Below are 20,134 nucleotides of genomic sequence, written 5' to 3'. Positions count from 1 at the left end.
CTTTCCCTTAATGTACACACACACACAGGATGTTTTAACCGCATTCAAACCCAATCCTGAATCACTATACATGGAGATTGTTGAGGGTAAACCAGGTGCACTACTTTACTTTTAGCGGCGTGTGGCCTGCATCCCTAAGGATATGTCGTTAGGTGGAAGATATGCTGTCGGCAGAGTTATTTCATGGGCTCTGCTTCAATGTTGAATATAAAATATGACAGAAGTTTCCAGGAGACTGGTAATGGATTTAAAAGGGACTTATTAGATAGGTGCCATTAGTTTGACTTATAAATCTTCGACAGAGCAAATATGTTACAAAGGGAAAGGAGAAATTGTTCACTTGAGGGCTTGGGCAGTCGAGTGCAGGCCCTGATTGATAATAGCAGTATCGCACAAAAATCTGTGGTCCGCCTAAACGTACTCTGTTTATAAAGGAGCTCGCCGCCAGAATCTTGATGATTATAATTAGGGCTCCCAATTTTCCGTTTTTACTGATAAATACAGACAGAAAACTATTTTCCTGTCTGTATTTATTTTTAAATACAGGAAAATAGTCCTTTTGGGATATTTTTTCTACTGTCAATCATGAGTGCCAGATCATTTGGTGTACAGACTGAGGGGTAGGGGAGATAAAAAAAAAAGACAATCTATTTCCTAATTAAGTTTAATTAAGTGCAGATCTACAGATATTTATGCTATTCTACAATGCAAGTGTTTTCCGATAACACTATTGCACTGTACACCGCTGAATCCTTTTGGACATTCACATGCGAGTATACATTTATCTGTTAAATAAATGTGGAAAAATACCCATTGCAGCTTCATTTATACAGAAAAAAGAAAAAAAAGGGATAAATACAGAAAAAATTAGCAAAAAATAAAACTGGATATATACAGACGGAAATGCCCCAAAAATTAATACCATGGAACCTGGAGCCCTAATTATAATAAACATAGTTGTGGAAGACATCACACAGACCTTTCCCTCACAACCAGATGCAGTGCTACCTTTAAGCGTACAACAGGCTTCTGATTTATGGTGGACACCTTGTAATAAAGATTTTCTTAACAAGGACATTGTGTGTTGAAATGTCTTTCACGTTGATGAATTTGTGAGTTATGCAATAAAATTGTGTTAAAAAGAACTGTATGTATTTAGGTCTCGTGACTTATTGTTAGTTTGGATAATGGATTGTATTTGCATACACATCTACAATGTGTGAGTGGAACTGTGTAAATGGGCAGCATTATGTGAAGCTAGTTCTTTTAGTAAAGACAGATTGCTGGTTACGCAAATCTATCCCTGCAGAAAAACCCAGTGTTTTTGCATTTGATTGTGCCCAGGTTCTGTCAGGGTAATGCAGCCTTCCCTTGTGATTACACCGTTATGTAGACTTGGACGTTATGGATGAGGGTTGTAAGCTGAAATTTGATTGGAACACATCTAGAGACTTTGGAGAAAGACTATGCCAGTCTTTCTGGTTAATTAAGAAACAGAAGAAGGACACTGGAAAAAGAAAAAAGACTGTGTAGGCCGGGCTCATTCCAAGTCATGGGAAGTCAAAACATTGCCTACCTGGAATTTGTCTAATTGCAATGTTTAAAATATGTAATCCAGTTAATTATTCAGCTAGGTTATTTTGCATTCATGGAGTTCGTATTATTATGAGTTTCTGTTACGAAACGTGCCTTGATTCCCACTAAATGGGATGTTTATTTGTTTGTGTGGTGATTTGTGAATATTGACATGCACCATATACATCATATTGGTAATGCATGTGTCAGGGTAAGCAGTTTCCATGTAAGTTGACTTCTGTTGTTTGGGAATTGCAGTTTGTTATTGATTATTGTGTGCTGAATGCTTAGTACTGCAAGACCGATTGGAAAATGTAATTTATTTGCATGTAGGTTGTTTGGGAGTACTGTGTGAGCATTTCGACTCCATTTGGAGTTTGGTTAGCAGTTTGGAGAAGACATTTGGAAGTGTTGTGGATGTGGGGCAGAGCAGAGCCCCATCACAGGAGATTTGAGAGTAGTAGCCTTGTGAGTGTATTGATGTGAACTAATCAGGGCCGGACTGGCCATAGCGTGCACAGGGTTTCCCCCCGGTGGGCCGCAAGGGTGGGGGCCGATTTTTGGCCATGGGGGGGGGGGGGGCAGTTTTATCACTGGGTGCCGGGTTTGCAGCAGTGATACAATATCGGACTTCTGTAACAAAAGCAGCAGCGGTGCTTGACACTAGCCTACCTCTGTCATCCACCCACCCACCACCCGGCCGGCGCTTCTCAGTAGCTATAAACCCCTCCACCATTCCCCCGGAGGCCGGTTGAGCAGAACTGGTTTCTTTTCCCAGTCCGGCTGTGGAAAGAAGTTCCGACTTTTCCTGGTGCTCTTTTTCCAAAAGGCATGGTACCGGGTGCAGATTAAGTGAAGTCTTCGGCCTGGGTTTTGGTCAAATTGGTTCGGACAGTTAGTTTAACTGTGTGTATGGCATGTTGGAGTGCTTGGACTATGTTTTTGTGTGTGTGTGTGTGCGGTTGCACTAATTTTTGCAATGCAGCTGCTTGTGGATAGAGTGCTTGCTCTAGGTTAGCAATCCGTTTCAAGCCTAAACGCAGAAATAGTAGTCTGGCACAAGGCAAGTGAAGCAAAGTGTTAATATTCATTAGGGCCATGTTTGTTCCTGCTAAAGGCTATGCTACACGAGATTAAAAAACATCAATCACTGAGCGCTAATGTTGTTTGTCTCTGAGAGCCTGTCCCAATAAACACAGAGCTGGGAATGGCTACCAGAGGGGCATAATAACATACCAAAACTGGGACATTTCTGTAATGAAAAATAAGCCATTTTGGTGAATTTGATTGTAAGCATAAAACAGACTATGATCCTATCCTGTAACGTATCTCTCTGGTACAGAAAATCAAGATCTGTTACCACCATTCTCCGACTTTCCTCCTCTGCCCCAATACTGATACGAATACATTTGACTTGAATAGTCCTTCAGTTTCAAAAACACAGGATAAAAAACAGATATATAAATTTATCACCATACGGCTTCTACTGCTCACTTCATCAAAAAGAGGAAACACTACATTGCTAAAGGGTAACCTTGGAAGGCCCAATATTTACAGTGATGGGACCCAGAGTATTACACCTTCCAGGTCAGAAGGCACACTAACATATCTCACCCAAGTTCCACAAATGGCTACAAACTCATCCTTTGCCGACAGCCCCTCCAAAAATGCACTTGACACTATAAGCATAAATAAGGCATACAGGGGAGTGGAGGGGGGAATCGAAAGTATGCTGTAAATCCTTGGGAAGGGAAAGCAAGTGAAATCACAATGTAGCCTGGTCATGTCAAGCATGGGGTGCAGTGGAAATCACAAGATGGCTTCAGTGCTCAGAACGTTCATTCCTCTTGCAGGAAGTTGAGCGACAAAGGTCCCCTGATGTGAGTGGAACAGCAGTTGGTAAGTGACTGGCAGCAGCATTCTGAAAAAGGATTCTATGGATGCTGTTTGGAACAGTTGTAGGAGATGTTAAACCCAGTGTGATATTAAAGCAGGGCATATATTGTGAACAGAAAGCTTGCTAACCCCCTTCTGCTTGATTCGGTACTCATATTGCAATTGCAGATGTACTTCATCGCGACTCATGTAATCTCTCATTAAACTCTAGGCAGAAGAGAGAATACTGAAAAAGGTTCGACGGAAGATCCGAAACAAGCAGTCTGCCCAGGACAGTCGCCGACGGAAGAAAGAATATATAGATGGGCTGGAAAGCAGGTGAATGAAGAATTAGAGAACAGGGAAGAGCTCAGTAGCAGACAGCAGGCGAGAGCTCAGGACAGTATGTTTTGATTTGTAGTTTAATCTGTATGGTGTTTCATGCCCAATCCAAGGTGCCGAAGCACAATTACAGATGAGTAGCATGCTACACCATGGACGTGCATGGATCGGGGATTGCGCCTATAATGAGGCCTATCCCACCACTGTTCTCATTCCATTCATTTGCATCAATAATATGCTCAAATCCTGTTTTTGTTGCTGAGTCTTGGCACATGTTGAAGCAAACAGCATAACAGGATGCTTAGATTATGGAAGAAGAGACAGTGAAGAAAGTAGTGTGGTTTGTGAGGGAAGTGCTTCATTGCAATGCTTGTTTGGAGAAAGCTGTTCATAAGGGTCACTGCTTATCCTCAGAGTGCAGAAAGGGAGGGCAGAATAGCTGCACGTCTTTGAGCCTAGCACCCCTAGGGTGATGTATTCCAGATCTGGGAATCTGCTCTCCTGAGTTCTAGGTCATTTGACAGTTTCAGTGAAAGTAGGTGTTATTCTCCACTTGTTGTGGAATCATCTTCCGTATTGAAAAGAATCTAGTTCCTTTTACTGGCATGAGTGTGCCATGGAAAAGGACGATATTGGGCAGAAAGAGACGGACTTGGATGGGTCAATATGAGATTTTATTTATTTATGAAGTTTTATATAGCGCAAACAAGATCTCAAAGGATATATGAGAGCTTTACAAAAGGATGGAGGCAGGTAATAAATGTAATATTGGCATTAGATAAGAATAACAAAACAGAACAATTACATGACAAAAGGTTCAGAGGAGGTAAATACAATAACTGTTACATAGCGTGCTCAGAAGGGAGCAAACGGTAGGGTCAATAAAGTAGCCTCCAAAGAAGGTCTCACGGTTGTAAGGTCAATGACTTAGAGCAGAGATCCTATCCCATTTAAGGTAAGAACTTGTTCATCAAGAATCTTTTAGTTTCCAATTTGAAAGCAACCGTGGAGGAGATTCTGCATATTTCCGTCGGAAGAGAGTTCCAGATCTTGTAACATTCCCAAATACACCCACACCTGAATTGTTCATCTATATACCAATATAGCCTTAGAGCCTGCCATAGCTGATCCCAACAGCCATTAAAGGCCTGCTCCAGCGTTCGGCTCGGGCTTTTAACAGGGCAGCAGGCGTTTTAGTAGAAAAGTTAAAACATATCTTTGCAATGGTGCATATCTTTGAGTTAAACTAATCCCCTAAGAATGACAAAGAAATCAACATGCTTGACTGATCATGCATGGCAATCAGTCATAGAAAGATTTGTGTTCATTAATTTCCAGGAAGCTGGTTAGGAGTTCCACCCATATAGACATAGCAGCAACCATTTTAAAAGGAAGACAGCCACTGCTCACTTCACGTACAATGCAATATTACAGATTTGGAATCCTCGATGTTTTAAAGGGGGTGTGCCTCAGCGAAAATGTTCATGGTCCTCATTTCAGCGTGTGTCGTCACTGTATTGTAACCCCGCAGAGGCGGAGTAGTGCTTAACGTGCATGGAGGATATTCATTTTCCAAGGCCCATGTAGATGCTGCTGTAAGACCCTTTGACAGTCCCTGCTTCCACGTCCTCTGTCCAGGACCTTTTAGGATCAAGCTCAACTAGCCCTGAAGACCTTAATCAGTCTCCACTGATTCCTTGATGCAGAGTTTCTGACCGCTTCAACACGTAAGGTCTCTGTCGATGAATCCACCTGTGCTAGCGATCTAAGTGCACTCTCAGGCTCACAAGAACCATGTACTTCATTAACAGCAGAATCTGCCATTAGTGCACAATCGCAACCCAGTTTATTGTGATGCCATCCAGTATTTTATATGGACACAAAGGTGTGTTTTGTTTCAGAGCTCCTCAGCGCTGAGCAACACACTGTCTAAACGATCCGTAATAAGTTCCAGTGCTAACAAAAACAAGCATTTGCAATGCAATAGGTCTCACAATTACGAGAGTTTGAGCTATTGGCATTGTAAATGACAATGCCTTTTATTTATGTGTTTTGTTAAAAACAGATAAATAAAAGGCATTGTCATTTACAATGCAAATAGCTTGAACTCTTGCAAACGCGAGACCTATTGCATTGTAAATGTTTTTAGGAAAGAGCGTGTCCTGCCTTTTCCTGCCGGCAAGAGCAAGCAGGACAAAGCTCTTTGAGAAAATAATGCTCGGAGGCTGATGTAATTACAGCATCCGAGCAACAACACATGTAACGGGGGTGTCCTCATGGGAGGTTGCAAAATGGGAAAAGGTAGTACTAAGGAGGGACTACTAAGCCTATTGACTGATGAAAAGCCACAGTTTACAATGGACAGTGACACAAGCCAATGAAAAAACTGGGCGGAGATTCACGTCCATACCTAAATACAGCATCCCTCGCAGAGCAGCGCATGCGCTGCCCAGACTCGACCTAAAAATGCTTCTGCTCTCACCTTTCTTCTTCGCAGGTCCCGCGCAGCCATTGTCACACCTATTGTGTTAGAAGAACAAAGAGTCTCCCTCCGAGCTAGTTTGATATTATTGATGTAAAATGTTTAATTTTTTAAATAATTTTTTCTCTCCATTTATTGTATTGATTGTATGAAAGTAGGCGAAACAACAATTTTGCACTTTATAATATTTAGAGTTTAAAGTCGCCACTGCAAATTTCATTAGTCTCCTCCTTAGCGTTTTGCTGAAAATGTGTGGCACAAGAGAATAACAATGTTTTTATCCCAGTTTTGTACCGCTTGTACACCGATTTGCTGTGTTTCATGCTCATTTTGCTCAGTTCTGTAAGACAAGCTGCTAAAAAGTAGTCTTTTGCCTGTAACTTTTTGATCTCATCAGTGCTGCAAGTGAAGAAGGGATTGAGCACTGGCTGGGCAAAGTGAAAAGTTATAGGATATGATGCTTCGTGCATTGCTGGAATCTCGTCGCAGACTTTGTATAGTTTGTAATTCAAGATTTCTGCCAGACTCTCTGATACAAACCCCAAGGCTACTTTTTCGCTGATGGACTCTGTATTTTCCACATTCACTGAAGCTTGGTGCAGTTTTCCATTCTTGTCATGCTGAGTAATGGTGTATGAGTTTTGCTTCACAGGACCAGAGGAAGATCACATAATGTCTGGGCACACACACTCTGAACTCTCACCACTGTTTTTCTTTCAGGGTAGCTGCATGTTCGGCCCAGAACCAGGAGCTGCACAAAAAAGTTCTACAACTGGAAAAGCATAATGTGTGAGTACCTTACAAACCAGACCCTAGGAAAGGGACGCCTAGAGGACCTCACGGTCTCATTCCAAGCTCATGCAGTTGCAAGATACTTTACACGCAGATTGCAAATTTCACCCTTGGCTAACCAGACAGAAGCGGGTTGCATTGATGATAGATCCTCTGAATTATGTACTGTGCTCGAACGCACTCGAGGGAGATACTTCCAGGGTACTGGCGAGCTACCCTTTCCTTCCCAGCTACCCGTTGGAGACCCCTGCATTAGACTAAACCTATTGCCTCTTGAGTAGTGCCTAGCAAAAAGCTGGAGCGTGGCAATCATGCTGGAAGAGAGGAACTACTGTATGCTGACAAGCAAGGGACACAGTTCACATAGTGGGTAACTGCTAGATGCTTTACATTTGTGTTAAAAGGACAGGATAACCAAAATGAATCACAACCCCCAAATGTAGGCATAAGAGAAAGTATGTGCAACATAAACATTTTTTCATATAGAATAGGGGTGTGCTGGCTAGAAATGAGCAATACTGTCTAGTGAGCTGAAACATATCAGTCATGTGCACAGCCTCCCACCATACCTAGGACAAGTGGGCACACTGGTGTGTTCATATAACTGTAGAGTGCAGCTGTTGATCCAAGGGTGTCCTGTTGGTATGTGGACTGTAGACTACATGAAATGTATGAATATCACAGGCTTCCTTTATAATTAATGAAAAAACAGGTATTTAAGATTGTCTTCCTGTTAAATAACATTTACTAAACAACCCCAAAAATACCAGAGTCCCACCTCCTATGATCCCGCCCCTCCTGATTGCCTGCTCTGCAACTGCCATTCAAACATATGGACTGGAAATTGTACCTATTGAATTGTTTGTACCTGTTGACGCAAACAGGGCTGTTGTTTGTTTCAAGATATCTATTGTCTTCACACGGTCTCCTGGTGAAGAGCCAATACCACATGGTGAATGATAAGGCTTGCTGGAAACCCTTCCACAGACTGGATTTACAGCTCTTTTGTGTAGGCTCTGCACAGCTCACACCCAACAGTAGTTTTACAAACTCTTTTGTGGCCTAGGTTTTTTTGTTTTTTTTTGTTTTGGAGAGGGGTGGGAGGGGCTCAGACCGGGATTGCCACAAATCCCCGCCCCATTGCCATGGGTTCATCCCATCAGAGTCCTCTTTATGGCTGGTCTTAAGGCCTGCTCCTGCACTCTCCAAGACCTCTCCGGCTCCTCACTCGCACAGAAAAATGTTTTTTGAAGGTGGCAATTTTGCAGTTATAAAATATTTCAAATGATGGTAGTTTACAAACACCTATTAACATAACAGGTTCAATCTGCAAATATGAATTAAAATCGTGTGTGCTAATTCATGTGCTTGCAAACTTACTAACAACCTTTTCATGCCAGCTGTGATTTCTTTCAATCCACAGATCCCTTCTCACTCAGTTGCGCAGACTGCAAACCCTGATTAAACAGACTTCCACGAAGGCAGCTCAGACCAGCACCTGTATCCTAGTATGTATGCCACTTACGCTGTTAGATTGGAAAGAAAATATTGAGACTGTTTTCACACACGCACCTGTATTCCATACTTTCGCACATTATACGTTGTTTGTAATGCTTCACAAAATGTAGATACTTACTGCACGATGGGTTACATATGTTTTTAAATATGGTGAGAAATAAAATTTTGCTGCATAGAAATTTCATGGTCAGAGGTAAAACAAAACCACTAAAACGTAAAGGCCTGCCAGGTCACTAAACGAAATCCTGCAGGTACAAATGGGTGTTTCTAAGATTAATAAATTGGCAAGCAAAATTTAGTCTTTCTGGTTAGGAGTAAACAATATACTTTTTAAAATGTAAACAAAGCAGTGATACAAAAAAGGTGGATGTGAGTGTTTCTGATGCGCATATTTAATTGAAAACAACATATTCTGATGTTTTTATGTCAATCTTATAGCGGGTGTATGCACATTTACTCAAATTTGCTTACTCAGCGGAGGCTTCACAATTAGGATTCACAATTTTGTCTCTCAGGCTCAGCACATAAATGTATCCATATATTGCCTTGCCATGGGTTGTGGGTGGTTCAGCTAAACCTGCATGTAAGGCGTATGTATCTCCTCTGCAGTGCATTATCTCATCTTGGTCATTCATACCTTTGTTCACCTCTGGCGTTTTCTTGTAGTATTGTGCAGCCACTGCTTGTGCAAGGAAATGTACTTTCTCAAAGAACTGTGCACAGGCTTGGGCCGCTGTAAAACCAAATTTTGAAGTTGTATTTGCATCATAGGTTTCTGTGTAGTATTATATGTCCTAGATGCGAGAATAACCTTTTGCTTGTTTGTAAAACTTTTCTTTCTGTCTCTTGCACTTTTAATGTCTCGTCTGTTTCCCCCCAGCAGTCTGCTTCTCTTACTATGTAACCTCTTCACCTTGAGTAAATTTTAATGATTGTCTTGACCAGAACACTTGTCCATTGTTCATGCTAGCCATTTTCTTTATAAGGAAGTTTTCAGGAATTGTTTGAGCAAGCAACTTCAATTGTCACCGGTGTTCGTAGATCCCTTAAATAGGCCGTGTGATGACAGACTGAGCTTAGAGCTGTCTCTGAACCTTTGAGTTGTCTCTCTGCGTGCGGAGAAAATTCCTCTGTTTCCTATCTTCTTTTTGCCGTGTGATATCTCAGTATGTGTTGATGGAACAGAAATGATCACCACCCCTTTTTTGACTCTAAATGGAAGGACTCACATTGAACTGAGTTGATGTGAGACTGTTTTCCTTGAACAGTAAATGAGAAACATATTTTATCAGCCTTCCATTAAACTTTGGGCTTGATTTAGAGTTCAGAGTACCTGTTCTCTGAATTAAGAGTTGTCCGCTGGCAAAGCGGACAACTGTAGTCACTGACAGGATCCACTGTCACTGCAGTTCTTCTCAATGAGTCAAACGTTTGACGGACCTTTCTCTCAAACATGACAGGTGCCTGTCCAACGTTTTATCCAAAGTGGCTTTTTGTTTATGAAAAATCAAAAACGAATGACTTCCTGGCACCATGGAAAGCTTTCTCCCGTGGATGTGGGGGTCATTTAAATAATTTTTACTGTCACTCACCGCTGGGCTTTTCAGAGCCGTGATGCGTAATAAAAACTGCCCGTTCGACTACCCTAACTGCGCACAACCCTAACTCCATCGGGCCCTTGGAGGAGTATGTTAGCGATGGAACCAGGGTAGGCTCTATCGTGGGCGGACCTTCAGTTTGGCAGGGACAGTACTTTGTCGCCATTGCAAAGAAGTTCCCGCTTTGCCAAACTCTAAATCAGCCCCTTTATACACAACTCAATAACCACTATTTAAATTAGAACAGTCAACTCAGATATATTACTGAGAATATATTTGAGCATGCTCGATAGTCAATTAGCATAGAAAAATGATATGAAAATAAACATGCATTCTATAGTAATCACATGCATTCACTTCTAAATTATCAACATGTGTAACCTAAAAGGGGAATATCTAGTAGATAAAAACACTTCATAATCAATCAATCAATGAATTGTAAGTGCTCTACTCACCCGTGAGTGTCTCAAGGCGCTGAGGGGGGGGGTCCGCAGATCTGTTTAGCTGAAGAGCCAGGTCTTGAGGGTCTTCCTGAAGGTGTTCAGTGAGGGGGCGCGTCTGTTGACTGCCGGTAGCTAGTTGCAGGTCTTGGCTGCAATGTGAGAGAAGGATCTTTCGCCTGCTCTGGCTCTGTGGATGTGCGGGGTTTCGGCCAGTGCGAGGTTGGAAAATTGGAGGTTTCTTTTGGGTACGTGGAAGTTGATTCTGTCGTTGAGGTATTTGGGTCCGTTGTTGTGTAGGCATTTGTAGGCGTGAGTGAGGATTTTGAAAGTGACTCTTTTCTCCATGGGGAGCCAGTGGAGACTTCGTAGGTGTTGGCTGATGTGTTCGTGAGGACGAGTCTGGCGGCGGTGTTCTGTATTATCTGGAGTTTGAGGAGTAGGGACTTGTTGATGGCGGCGTAGAGTGCATTTCCATAGTCCAGTCTGCTGGTGATGAGTGCGTGGGTGACTGTCTTCCTTGACTCAGGGGGGGATCCAATTGAAGGTCTTGCGGAGGATGCAGAGGGTGTTGACGCAGCTGGAGGTGACGGCGTTGACCTGTCGGTTCATGGTGAGCGATGAGCGAGTATGATGCTGAGGTTCTCGGCGTGGTCTGAGGGGGTAGGTTGGTGTCCGAGGGCAGTCGGCCACCAGGTGCTGTCCCATGCAGAAGGGGTGGTACCGAGGACGAGGACTTCTGTCTACTCGTCATTGAGCTTCAGGCAGCTGTTGGTCATCCAGACTGCTACGTCTTGCATTCCTTTCTGGAAGTTGAGTTTGGCAGTGGTGGGTTCTTTGGTGAGGGAGAGGATGAGCCTGGTGTTGTCGGCATAGGATTCGATGTTGAGGCCGTGTTGTTGGACGATGGCTGTGAGGGGGGCCATGTAGATGTTGAAGAGGGTGGGGCTTAGTGATGAACCCTGTGGGACTCCGCAGGTGATTTTCGTGGGGTCGGAGAGGAAAGGTGGGAGTCTGATCCTTTTGGCTTCTTCCAGTGAGGATTGATCAGATCCAGTCCAGGGGCTGTTCCTTGTATGCCTGCGTCGTGTAGTCTGGCAACTTGTGTGTGGTGGGAGACAGTGTAGAAGGCCGCTGATAGGTCGAGTAGGATGAGGGCTGCGGAGTGGCCTTGGTCCAGGAGGGTGGGGATGTCGTCTGTGGTGGCGAGTAGGGAGGTCTCTTTGCTGTGGTCGCTTCGGAATCCGGATTGGGATGGGTCAAGGACGGCGTTCTCTTCAATGAATCGTGTCAGTTTCCTGTTGACTGTTTTCTCTGCAACTTTGGCTGCGAAGGGGAGGAGCGAGATGGGCTGATAGTTCTTTGAGGTCGGTGGGGTCAGCTATGGGCTTCTTGAGCAGGGGTCTGACTTCTGCATGCTTCCAGTCGTCTGGATGACTGTTTTGAAGGTGGTGTTGATGGTGCGTTGTTGTTCGGGTGCGATGGCGGCCGCGGCTCTGTGGTAGATGCGAGTGGGGCAGGGGTCAGTGGGGGCCCCCGAGTGGATGCTTTTCATGGTCGAGGTGGTGTCTTCGGCCGTGATAGGTGTCCAATTGGAGATGGTGGGCTGGCTGGTGTTTCTGGGGTGCGGGGGCCGTCTGTGGCGCCTGGTTGATGGTCGATTAAGTTGTCGTAGAGGTTTTGATCTTGAGGTGGAAACAGGTGGAAATAGGTTCCAAGCTTGTCGCAGACGTCTTGGGATGGGGTGATGTCTGTGGCTTCGCTGCGTGCATTGGTGAATTCTTGAATGACACTGAAAAGTTCCTTGGAGTTGGTGTAGTTGACCAGGATTTTGTTGTGGATGAAGTTCCTCTTGGTGGCTCTGATCTGGTTGTGGTAGTCCGTCATGGTGTCCTTGTAGGTGGTGTGGTTTTCGGTTGTCTTGGTGTTTCTCCAGTTCTTCTCCAGGCGCGTCTGGCTTCTTGGAGAGCGGTGGTGAACCAGGCGGCTTTCCTGGGTCTTTGTCTGTTGGGGTTGCGTAGCATAGCGAGCTCGTCTGTGCAGTTGGAGATCCAGGTGTGGAGTTATCTGGCTGCCTCGTTTGCGTCAGGGGCCCAGGAGTGGTTGTCTCGGGTGAGGGTGGAGGTTAGTTGCTCATCGGTAGTCTTGCTCCAGTTCCTTCGTGGTGGGCGTGGGGCTGGTTTGGATGCCTTGGGTTTGTTGATGGCGAAGTATACGCAGTGATGGTCGATCCTTGGCGGCTGCGATGTGTGGCTGAATTGGACGCTGTTTCCTGCCGCGAAGATGGGGTCGAGGGTGTGTCCTGCTCTGAGGGGCGGTGTGTTGACGAGTTGTTTTAGTCCGATGCTGGCGAGGTTGTAACAAAGGATAGTGGAGTTGGGGTCGCTGGGGTTGTCGAGGTGGAAGTTCAGGTCTCCAATGGGTATGTAGTTAGTATTTATAGACTAGTTTACCAAACTCAAAACTAATATTTCTAGGGTGTACATTGGCCAAATGTAATCCTTGAATTATGTTGGGATTAATTGCAGCATATTTACAAGTAAGAAATACTTAAGTGAAAAAGTAAAACATACACATAATTAACTACTGTTTTTGGTGTATGCATTAGGGTTCTAAATAAATTGTCAGAAAAATCAAAGAGGCAGTTTTCAAAAGACAAAACATTTTAGTTCAAAAAAGCAAAACAAAGAGGATAGAAGAACTAATGTTTCCGGTGTTCCTATTTGCTCTAAGAGTTGGCATTTAAAAGATGGGGTATTTCATTAAATGGCCTAAAATATTTTGTATTTTTAAATATTGTTAATGAAAATTAAAAACATTTGGGGATGAAGAAAAGGTATAAATATATGTACATCCAAAAGCAGGTATTTCTGATCACTACCTTTGGTTGATAAATAACTTGGCAAATAATACATTTACTGATATTTAAAAAAAATGTTATGTTAACTTATTCTATTTTTGGTTGGTATAAAAATCTTTGTGGCGAATTGATTTTCCTCAGAAAATTTAAATATCTACTGTTTCAATTAAAACTTATGCCTCAAAGCATCTGTGTTTCGGATGTGTGCCCATGTCTCTTATACGGTAGCACCTTCTTAGCACATTTGAAAGAGCTGGTAAGGTTGAATTCTTTATCAAATAGGAAAGTGGAATGGACATTGTGGTAATTTTGTTTCACCGATAACGCTCTTCCTTCCGGAAAGATTGCTTTTCCTACTTAGTCGATCTGCAAGGTAGCTAAATGGCTTGAACTCCTGTGCATCCTGCTTCTGTCCTGCTGATCATGGATTCCAATTTTGGCTGGGATTTCCACTTGTGTATTCTTCCAAGGATATGAAATTAGTGATATTGATTTGATGATAGAACGACTGTTAAACGAGTATTAAGCTGCCTGCCTGCTAGCGTGCTAATAACATATTCATTCTTTTCTAGATCTTCTTATTCTCCCTGGCTCTGCTGATCTTTCCAAGCTATAGCCCTTTTCGATCTGGATCGGCACTCAGCGAGAATGGATACAAGCCCACAGGAGGTAACAATCCCTCAAGGTTTTTCTATGAGACGCTACCCTGCTAGAACCATGTTATTTGGCTGCATGGGGCATTCAGCATAGGCGGTGGCTCTGTCCAGGGCAACTGGGGCTATAGAAAGACTTCACGGACAGGCAAGTGCCTTCTGAAACGTCAGCAGGACTGAGGCAGGTCATTTACATACATGTATGTGACATGAAATTGTCAATCTCACCCCTACTGGCTTTTCAGGATGATAGGCCAGTCTACCTTCAAGGATTTATTATCCTTCTTGTGAGTGACACAACATGTTGTGGTTATTGTGTAGCATGGACGTGTTTCTATTTCACTACCAGCAGGCCTGCTTGATAGTTTTATTTAACTAGACCTTCAATTAAAGTTTCTTGATTAAAGCAGCTGGAAACTGTGTGCTGGTTGTAATTCTCAATTTTCGTCCTCTAGATGTTTATTTTCACTCTTGACTCACCGAGTCCTCTTTCCTTCCTTCTCTTTAGTGATATCCAGAAATATTCTAAATGAGGCCGAAGCTGTAGAAATGATAGACGTCCCAGCAACGGAGGAAGCTGTTCCTGACCCAAATCCACCAGGAAAAAATAGACCGGAGAAACCGTGGGAACCCCTTGAGCCATTGGTCCCAGAAGACGTCAAAGTGAACGTGGTGGCACAGAGGCACGGTCAACCACCACCAGATCCGCTAGGTCAGCTGAAGGCCAAAAACACTTCTCTTCCTAATCAAACAGAAGATGCAGACCATGCAGGCAAAAAAGCCACGGAGCACCCAGGAAGAGAACCACAGGGAGCATCTCAACAGCAGAAGGACATAGATTTAGCCAAACCCATCCATGCTGATGAGATGTGATGGCAAACGGGAATTAGCTGAACTGTGAATGGACACCCCTAGCCCTTCTGTTCAGGCTAATGAACTCATATGGCTGAGGGTGGAATCTAGGACTTTGAATGGACACAGCTACATCCCATGGGTGGGATTTTAATGGAAGAAGTAGAAAGATGTGGTCTTCTCCTAGGGAGCCTTATCCGTATCGGGACGCCTGCTTCTTTTGGGCAAGTTCATGTCCGTGTGGGAAACAACTGGTAGATGCATCTGCTCTTTTGGACATCCTGCTTTGTTCTGACATATGTTGACCTAATGCTTTTATGGTCCAGCGCTTATACCAAAGTGGGTACGTGGTAGCTGACTCTCACACTTGAATTATTGGGCCCAGAAGGTAAACGCTTGCTTTCTTCTTCACAGTCCTCTTTCCACTCCCTCCCAGCACCAGCAAGAAGAAAAACAGTAGGCTTCGGTCTTAGTTTCTCCTGTGCGAAATACAGCATCCAGCAAATGCACTTTTATTTTAATTTTTTTTTTTTTAGAGTTTTATAAAGCGCGAACTAGACCCGAGACATCGGGTATCAGAGCGCTTCACATGAACACCAGTTTTGTTACAGATGAACACATTCATTTTTATTAAGCATGGAGAGATTAAGTGATTTGCCCAGAATCACTGGATGTTGAGCATCGTTGCCGAGACTCGAACCAGGTTCCCCAGGTCAGAGGTCGACCGCTCTAGCCGTAAGGCTGCACCCTCTCCCTTGTTCTGTCCCTGTCTGTGACTTCCGCTTTCCACCCCACACATACATACATTAAAACTGAAAAAAGGGATATTTGGTGCCAGAAAAGGGTCTGAGTTTCAAAAATCTAACATGCATCGGGTAGTATTGTTTTGAAAAATGTGAAAAGAAGAACACATTCATATGAAATAGCTGACCCTCCTACAGAAGAGCATCTTAGAGATGGGAATGGCTCCTTTAGCCATATAGGAGCAGCATGATCCAGCTAAAGCAAGCAGTTGATAAGGCGGTGGCCTTTGCCCACCTGTGTGGGACAATCTTTGACCCCAGCCCTACGCTATATAGGGTATGTAAAATAAACCAACTCCCTGGCATATAAACCAATTACACAACGCTGCATTCAGCCTAGACCCATTGTTCTCTTAAGAAATGAGTATTGTGCCTGGCCCACAATGCTATGTTATGTTGCATTGGTTTAACGGAATTAATATATAGGAAACCCATTACCACCTGTGGTGTTTACAGGTAGGTAATTGTGGGATTTGTAGATTACCAAGTCCAGTTTTTTCTTTACAACCCTATTACTTTCTTTTTTTAGTTTTCAGTAAAAAACAAAAAAACTGCATGTATCAGGATATTACCGAAGAAGTGTATACTGCATAAGCTACTCCCATCTGAAATGGGACAATTTTGAGAACTGACATGTCACCCCCAAAACTACTGACATAAAGCCAACACATAGGAAACAAATGATCATCCTTTTTCATACTTATCGCTGTCCCCAAAAACATTGCGAGGACATCTACGTCCAGGCACCAAACCCAGACGGCTCTTTCAACCCGCTTCCCCCAGCATGTGCATTGACAGTTGCATTTACACAAAAATAAGATGAGTGGGATGCTTTTCGAGTCCTTTTCTTACCCTCAACCAACATGACCACCGCATACACCAGACACATCACTTCCCTCCTAAATCAGTGGAGATTAAGGCACACAAAACAAAATCCACCTTTAGACTCATGGCATATTGTACCCACTTTATGTCTTTGATACTCCAACCGAGTATACAAAGTTGTCTGCTGCCTAAACAATGATCTGAGAAATGGAGACACAAAACAGACCCTTTCTTCAGACCTCCCTCTAAACCAATGGCATTGTACCACCATACATAAACCAAACCCTTTCTACCTTACATAAATAGTATGATATCTAGGTACTTAAACCAAGCCATTTCCTTTTTACTAGAATGGTACGGCACCCAGGTACTCGAACCACATCCTATCCCCTTACACCAAGAGCAAGTCATCCAGGTACTTGAACCAAACGTGTTCTTTCTTACAGCAACACCTTGGCTCTCAGCCACTTAACCCACCTTTCCTTCTACACCAAGAGACTGGTACTCAGTGCTCAAACCAAGCATTCGTCTACACGGTTGAGGTGAAATTCAGGTATTGAAGCAAACTTTTCCAGACAGACCAATGGCATGACTGCCAGCGACACTAACCAAACCTTTTTCCCCTCTACTAATGGTGTGGCTCGGAGATACTCAAACCAAACCATCCCGTACACACAGCAGTGCTGCAACACTAGTGTACCAAACCAAACATTTTACCATGCACCAAATGGATGACAATGATTATTAACCAAATCATTACTTCTACACCAGCGGTACGACACCCATGCATTCAAACTAGAGTGTTAAGCCTACTCAACCTGTAGAGTAATGCCCAGTGGCTCAAACTCGGCAAGTGCGTGACATACAAATATTAAAATCCAACCCATCGCGCCTTCCCCGTTCCATTTTCAACCAATGACCTGACAACCCGGATAAACAAACCAAAAGTGCAAAGTTCCCAATGCATTGCCAAATGGTGTTCTACAAATGACAAATACTGTCATGTTTTCCAATCATTTCCTCTTGAAACCAATATGGCATCTTCTTATTCAAATGTAGCACTCTCTTGCCAAAACCGAATCAGGGTACCCGTTCCCACAAAGCAATGAAGGCCCACTCTAAGACCAACAATAAGCCCCCAAGTCTCTGACAGAGGTGAATCCAAGCACATTATTGGTGACCAACTGTATAAATTGCAATGGCTCGCCACACACCACGGGAAAATTGTTTATAAATAGGTTTCACTTCGGAAGCAAAGCACAAGCGCATCTTGGGAACATCCGCGTCTAGCTTTGATTATTCCAAGCAAAACGTCCGAGTTGTTTTGTGATACGGAGCCAGTGTGGCTTTAGACTTTACTTCTTAGAGATAGGGACATCATACAAAATGCTTTGGTATGACCATGGCGTTTCTAGTGGTTGTGACACCTCTGTATGATTTTGGTTTTAGAGTGAGCGGACTCGAGGCAAGCTTATACCAAATCTTCCTGTAATCGCTGGAGATGGTCAGACAGTTGAAATGTCCAACACGCTGTCATTCATCCTTCCTCCTGAATTGTTGCAGTACACCAGCAAAGAACACTCCACCCAGCCTCTTGCACTGTTGTCTCCACCCATATCCACCAATGAAGACTGACCAGCAATCGCTGCAAGACCAAAATAACCAATCTGAATGTTGGGCATTGAAGTTTCAGAGAGCTCTATTTTTTGCTATTTATTTTAAGACTAGGTGAAGGATGCCAGAGAAGAAGCAGAGTGATTTATTGCGACCGACCTGGCGACATTTGTACAATATTTTATTTCTTATTAAAAGAATGTATTTTTTAGACTCACTCGACCTCTGTTGGAAATATCTCACTCACTCATGTTCTGCCTTTGGGGTACCATGAAACTGAAGAGCAATGACTCTTGGAATACCAGGGCATATTGACATGGGACAGGGCCATGGACAACATTTTGTGGATTCCACGACTGGATTTGAAGGGTGTGCAGCAGGTCGGTGCCGGGGTGAATTGGATGAGGCAAATCGGTTTCCATTCTGCAACAGTAGGGTGGAGGTTGGTGGCGAGGGAATTGCAGGTCATGTTTTAGGAGCACTCGAAGATGTATGTGATACCCAGTACTGGAGTAGCAGGGGGTGCAGTAAGTGTGGCCTGAGGTTTATAGGCCAAATTTGTATGGGTATGTTTATTAGAAGATGCGGGTGGTGGGAAGAGCGAGGAGGTCTGAAGGATAAGCCTCTACAGTTTTTTTTTCTTGAAGAACCATCACAGGGTTCTGTGGATGTACTGTGTTGAATCAGTGCTGGTGCAAAATACTGCAGTTGTAGCAGGCGTGAAGACTGCAAGCTTCTAAATGCCAACCAGTGCCAGCACAAAGTATGGTAATTATTACCCTCGCTGATCGGGAGTGTGCCTTATTAACTGAACAGAATAAAGCCTTTGCAATGCAATAGTTCTCGCATTTGGGAGAGTTTATGCTATGCCTTTTATTTATTTGTTTACAAATTAACACATAAATAAAAGGCATTGCCATTTACAATGCCAATAGCTCAAACTCTTGTAAATGCGAGACCTATTGCATTATAAAGAAGAGGCCGCCATTGTCCCGGGCTGCTTGGAAAGTGAAGGCGCGCATGGCGCGCTGAATGTTGTAGGAATGCATGGTGTGCCTGCAGTAGGAGAAACTCACAACCAAGATGCCACCACAAATGAACAAGTCCCATTCATGAAACAGCCTTTTAGATTCAATTCAGACGCATTGTTCTCTAAGCGTTGATGCCACGTCTGCCCTTAGATGATCATCAAGTAGCAAAGAAATTGAATCCGGGACTGGAATAGAAGCTCATTACACGAACAAACATATAGATATGTTCAGTCGGCCAATGTTGCACCAAGGGAGCCATCCTTGCAGAAGGTTCTGGCTTCACTGCTTTGCTAATCTGGATAATGACAATCGTGCAGCAACGGAGGACCAAATGATGAGGCTAAAAAGGTCAAATTATGTTGTGTAAGGCAACGGTATGAATTCCCAATTTTGTCATTTCAACACAATTTGGTCATTTTAACAAACATTAATTTGTCTCGTTGAAAGCCACCTAATTTTTACCAGTCGAATACATTAATATATCAATTTACAACTGTAAGGTGGTCAGCTAACCTTGGCAAAGGGTCTGCCACTTTTGGGCACCAAGCATAGCACTCTTTCAGTAACTTTTGATCTGTTTGAGCTAGAAGCAAACCAATCTTTGTTGAAAACTGCAGATAAAGCACCATATGGTGGATTATGTGTTAAGTGCAGTAAATTCATAATTTTGTGGAAAATGCTGGGATGTAGAATCACAAAATTACAGAGGTCCTTGTTAGTCCTGATTTGCTTGCAATACCAGGTCAAAGAAGAACCTTCAGGCTTTCCCTAGTTTACATTTAGTAGCACTACCACAAATTATCACATCTTGAAAGGGGAGCCCAATTATTTCTTTAATCCCAGTTCCATCCATAGGACAACCTGCACACGACTC

General features: G+C 43.4%; 1 protein-coding gene across 2 annotated transcripts in view; it reads left to right on the top strand.

Moving 5' to 3' along the window:
- Positions 1 to 18,446, top strand: part of CREB3L4 (cAMP responsive element binding protein 3 like 4) — a 55,557-nt gene extending 37,111 nt beyond the window's left edge. The window contains exons 6-11 of one of the 2 annotated variants that reach the window (XR_014971919.1): positions 3,683 to 3,789; positions 6,995 to 7,063; positions 8,490 to 8,574; positions 14,055 to 14,151; positions 14,644 to 16,282; positions 16,371 to 18,446. Coding sequence is in view for 1 of the 2 variants with exons in the window: in XM_085636871.1 (XP_085492997.1) it covers positions 3,683 to 3,789; positions 6,995 to 7,063; positions 8,490 to 8,574; positions 14,055 to 14,151; positions 14,644 to 15,008 (723 nt within the window). In the remaining variant the exon portion in view is untranslated. Of the gene's footprint in view, positions 1 to 3,682; positions 3,790 to 6,994; positions 7,064 to 8,489; positions 8,575 to 14,054; positions 14,152 to 14,643 lie in introns of both variants that reach the window. The other variant, XM_085636871.1, reaches the window with a different exon arrangement.
- Positions 18,447 to 20,134: the final 1,688 nt, after the last annotated feature.

This window comes from Triturus cristatus, chromosome 12 (genome assembly GCF_964204655.1).
Source record: "Triturus cristatus chromosome 12, aTriCri1.1, whole genome shotgun sequence".
Classification (NCBI taxonomy): domain Eukaryota; kingdom Metazoa; phylum Chordata; class Amphibia; order Caudata; family Salamandridae; genus Triturus; species Triturus cristatus.
The sequence above is the reverse complement of the archived record's forward strand: the minus strand, read 5'-3'. Positions and strand labels throughout refer to the sequence as shown.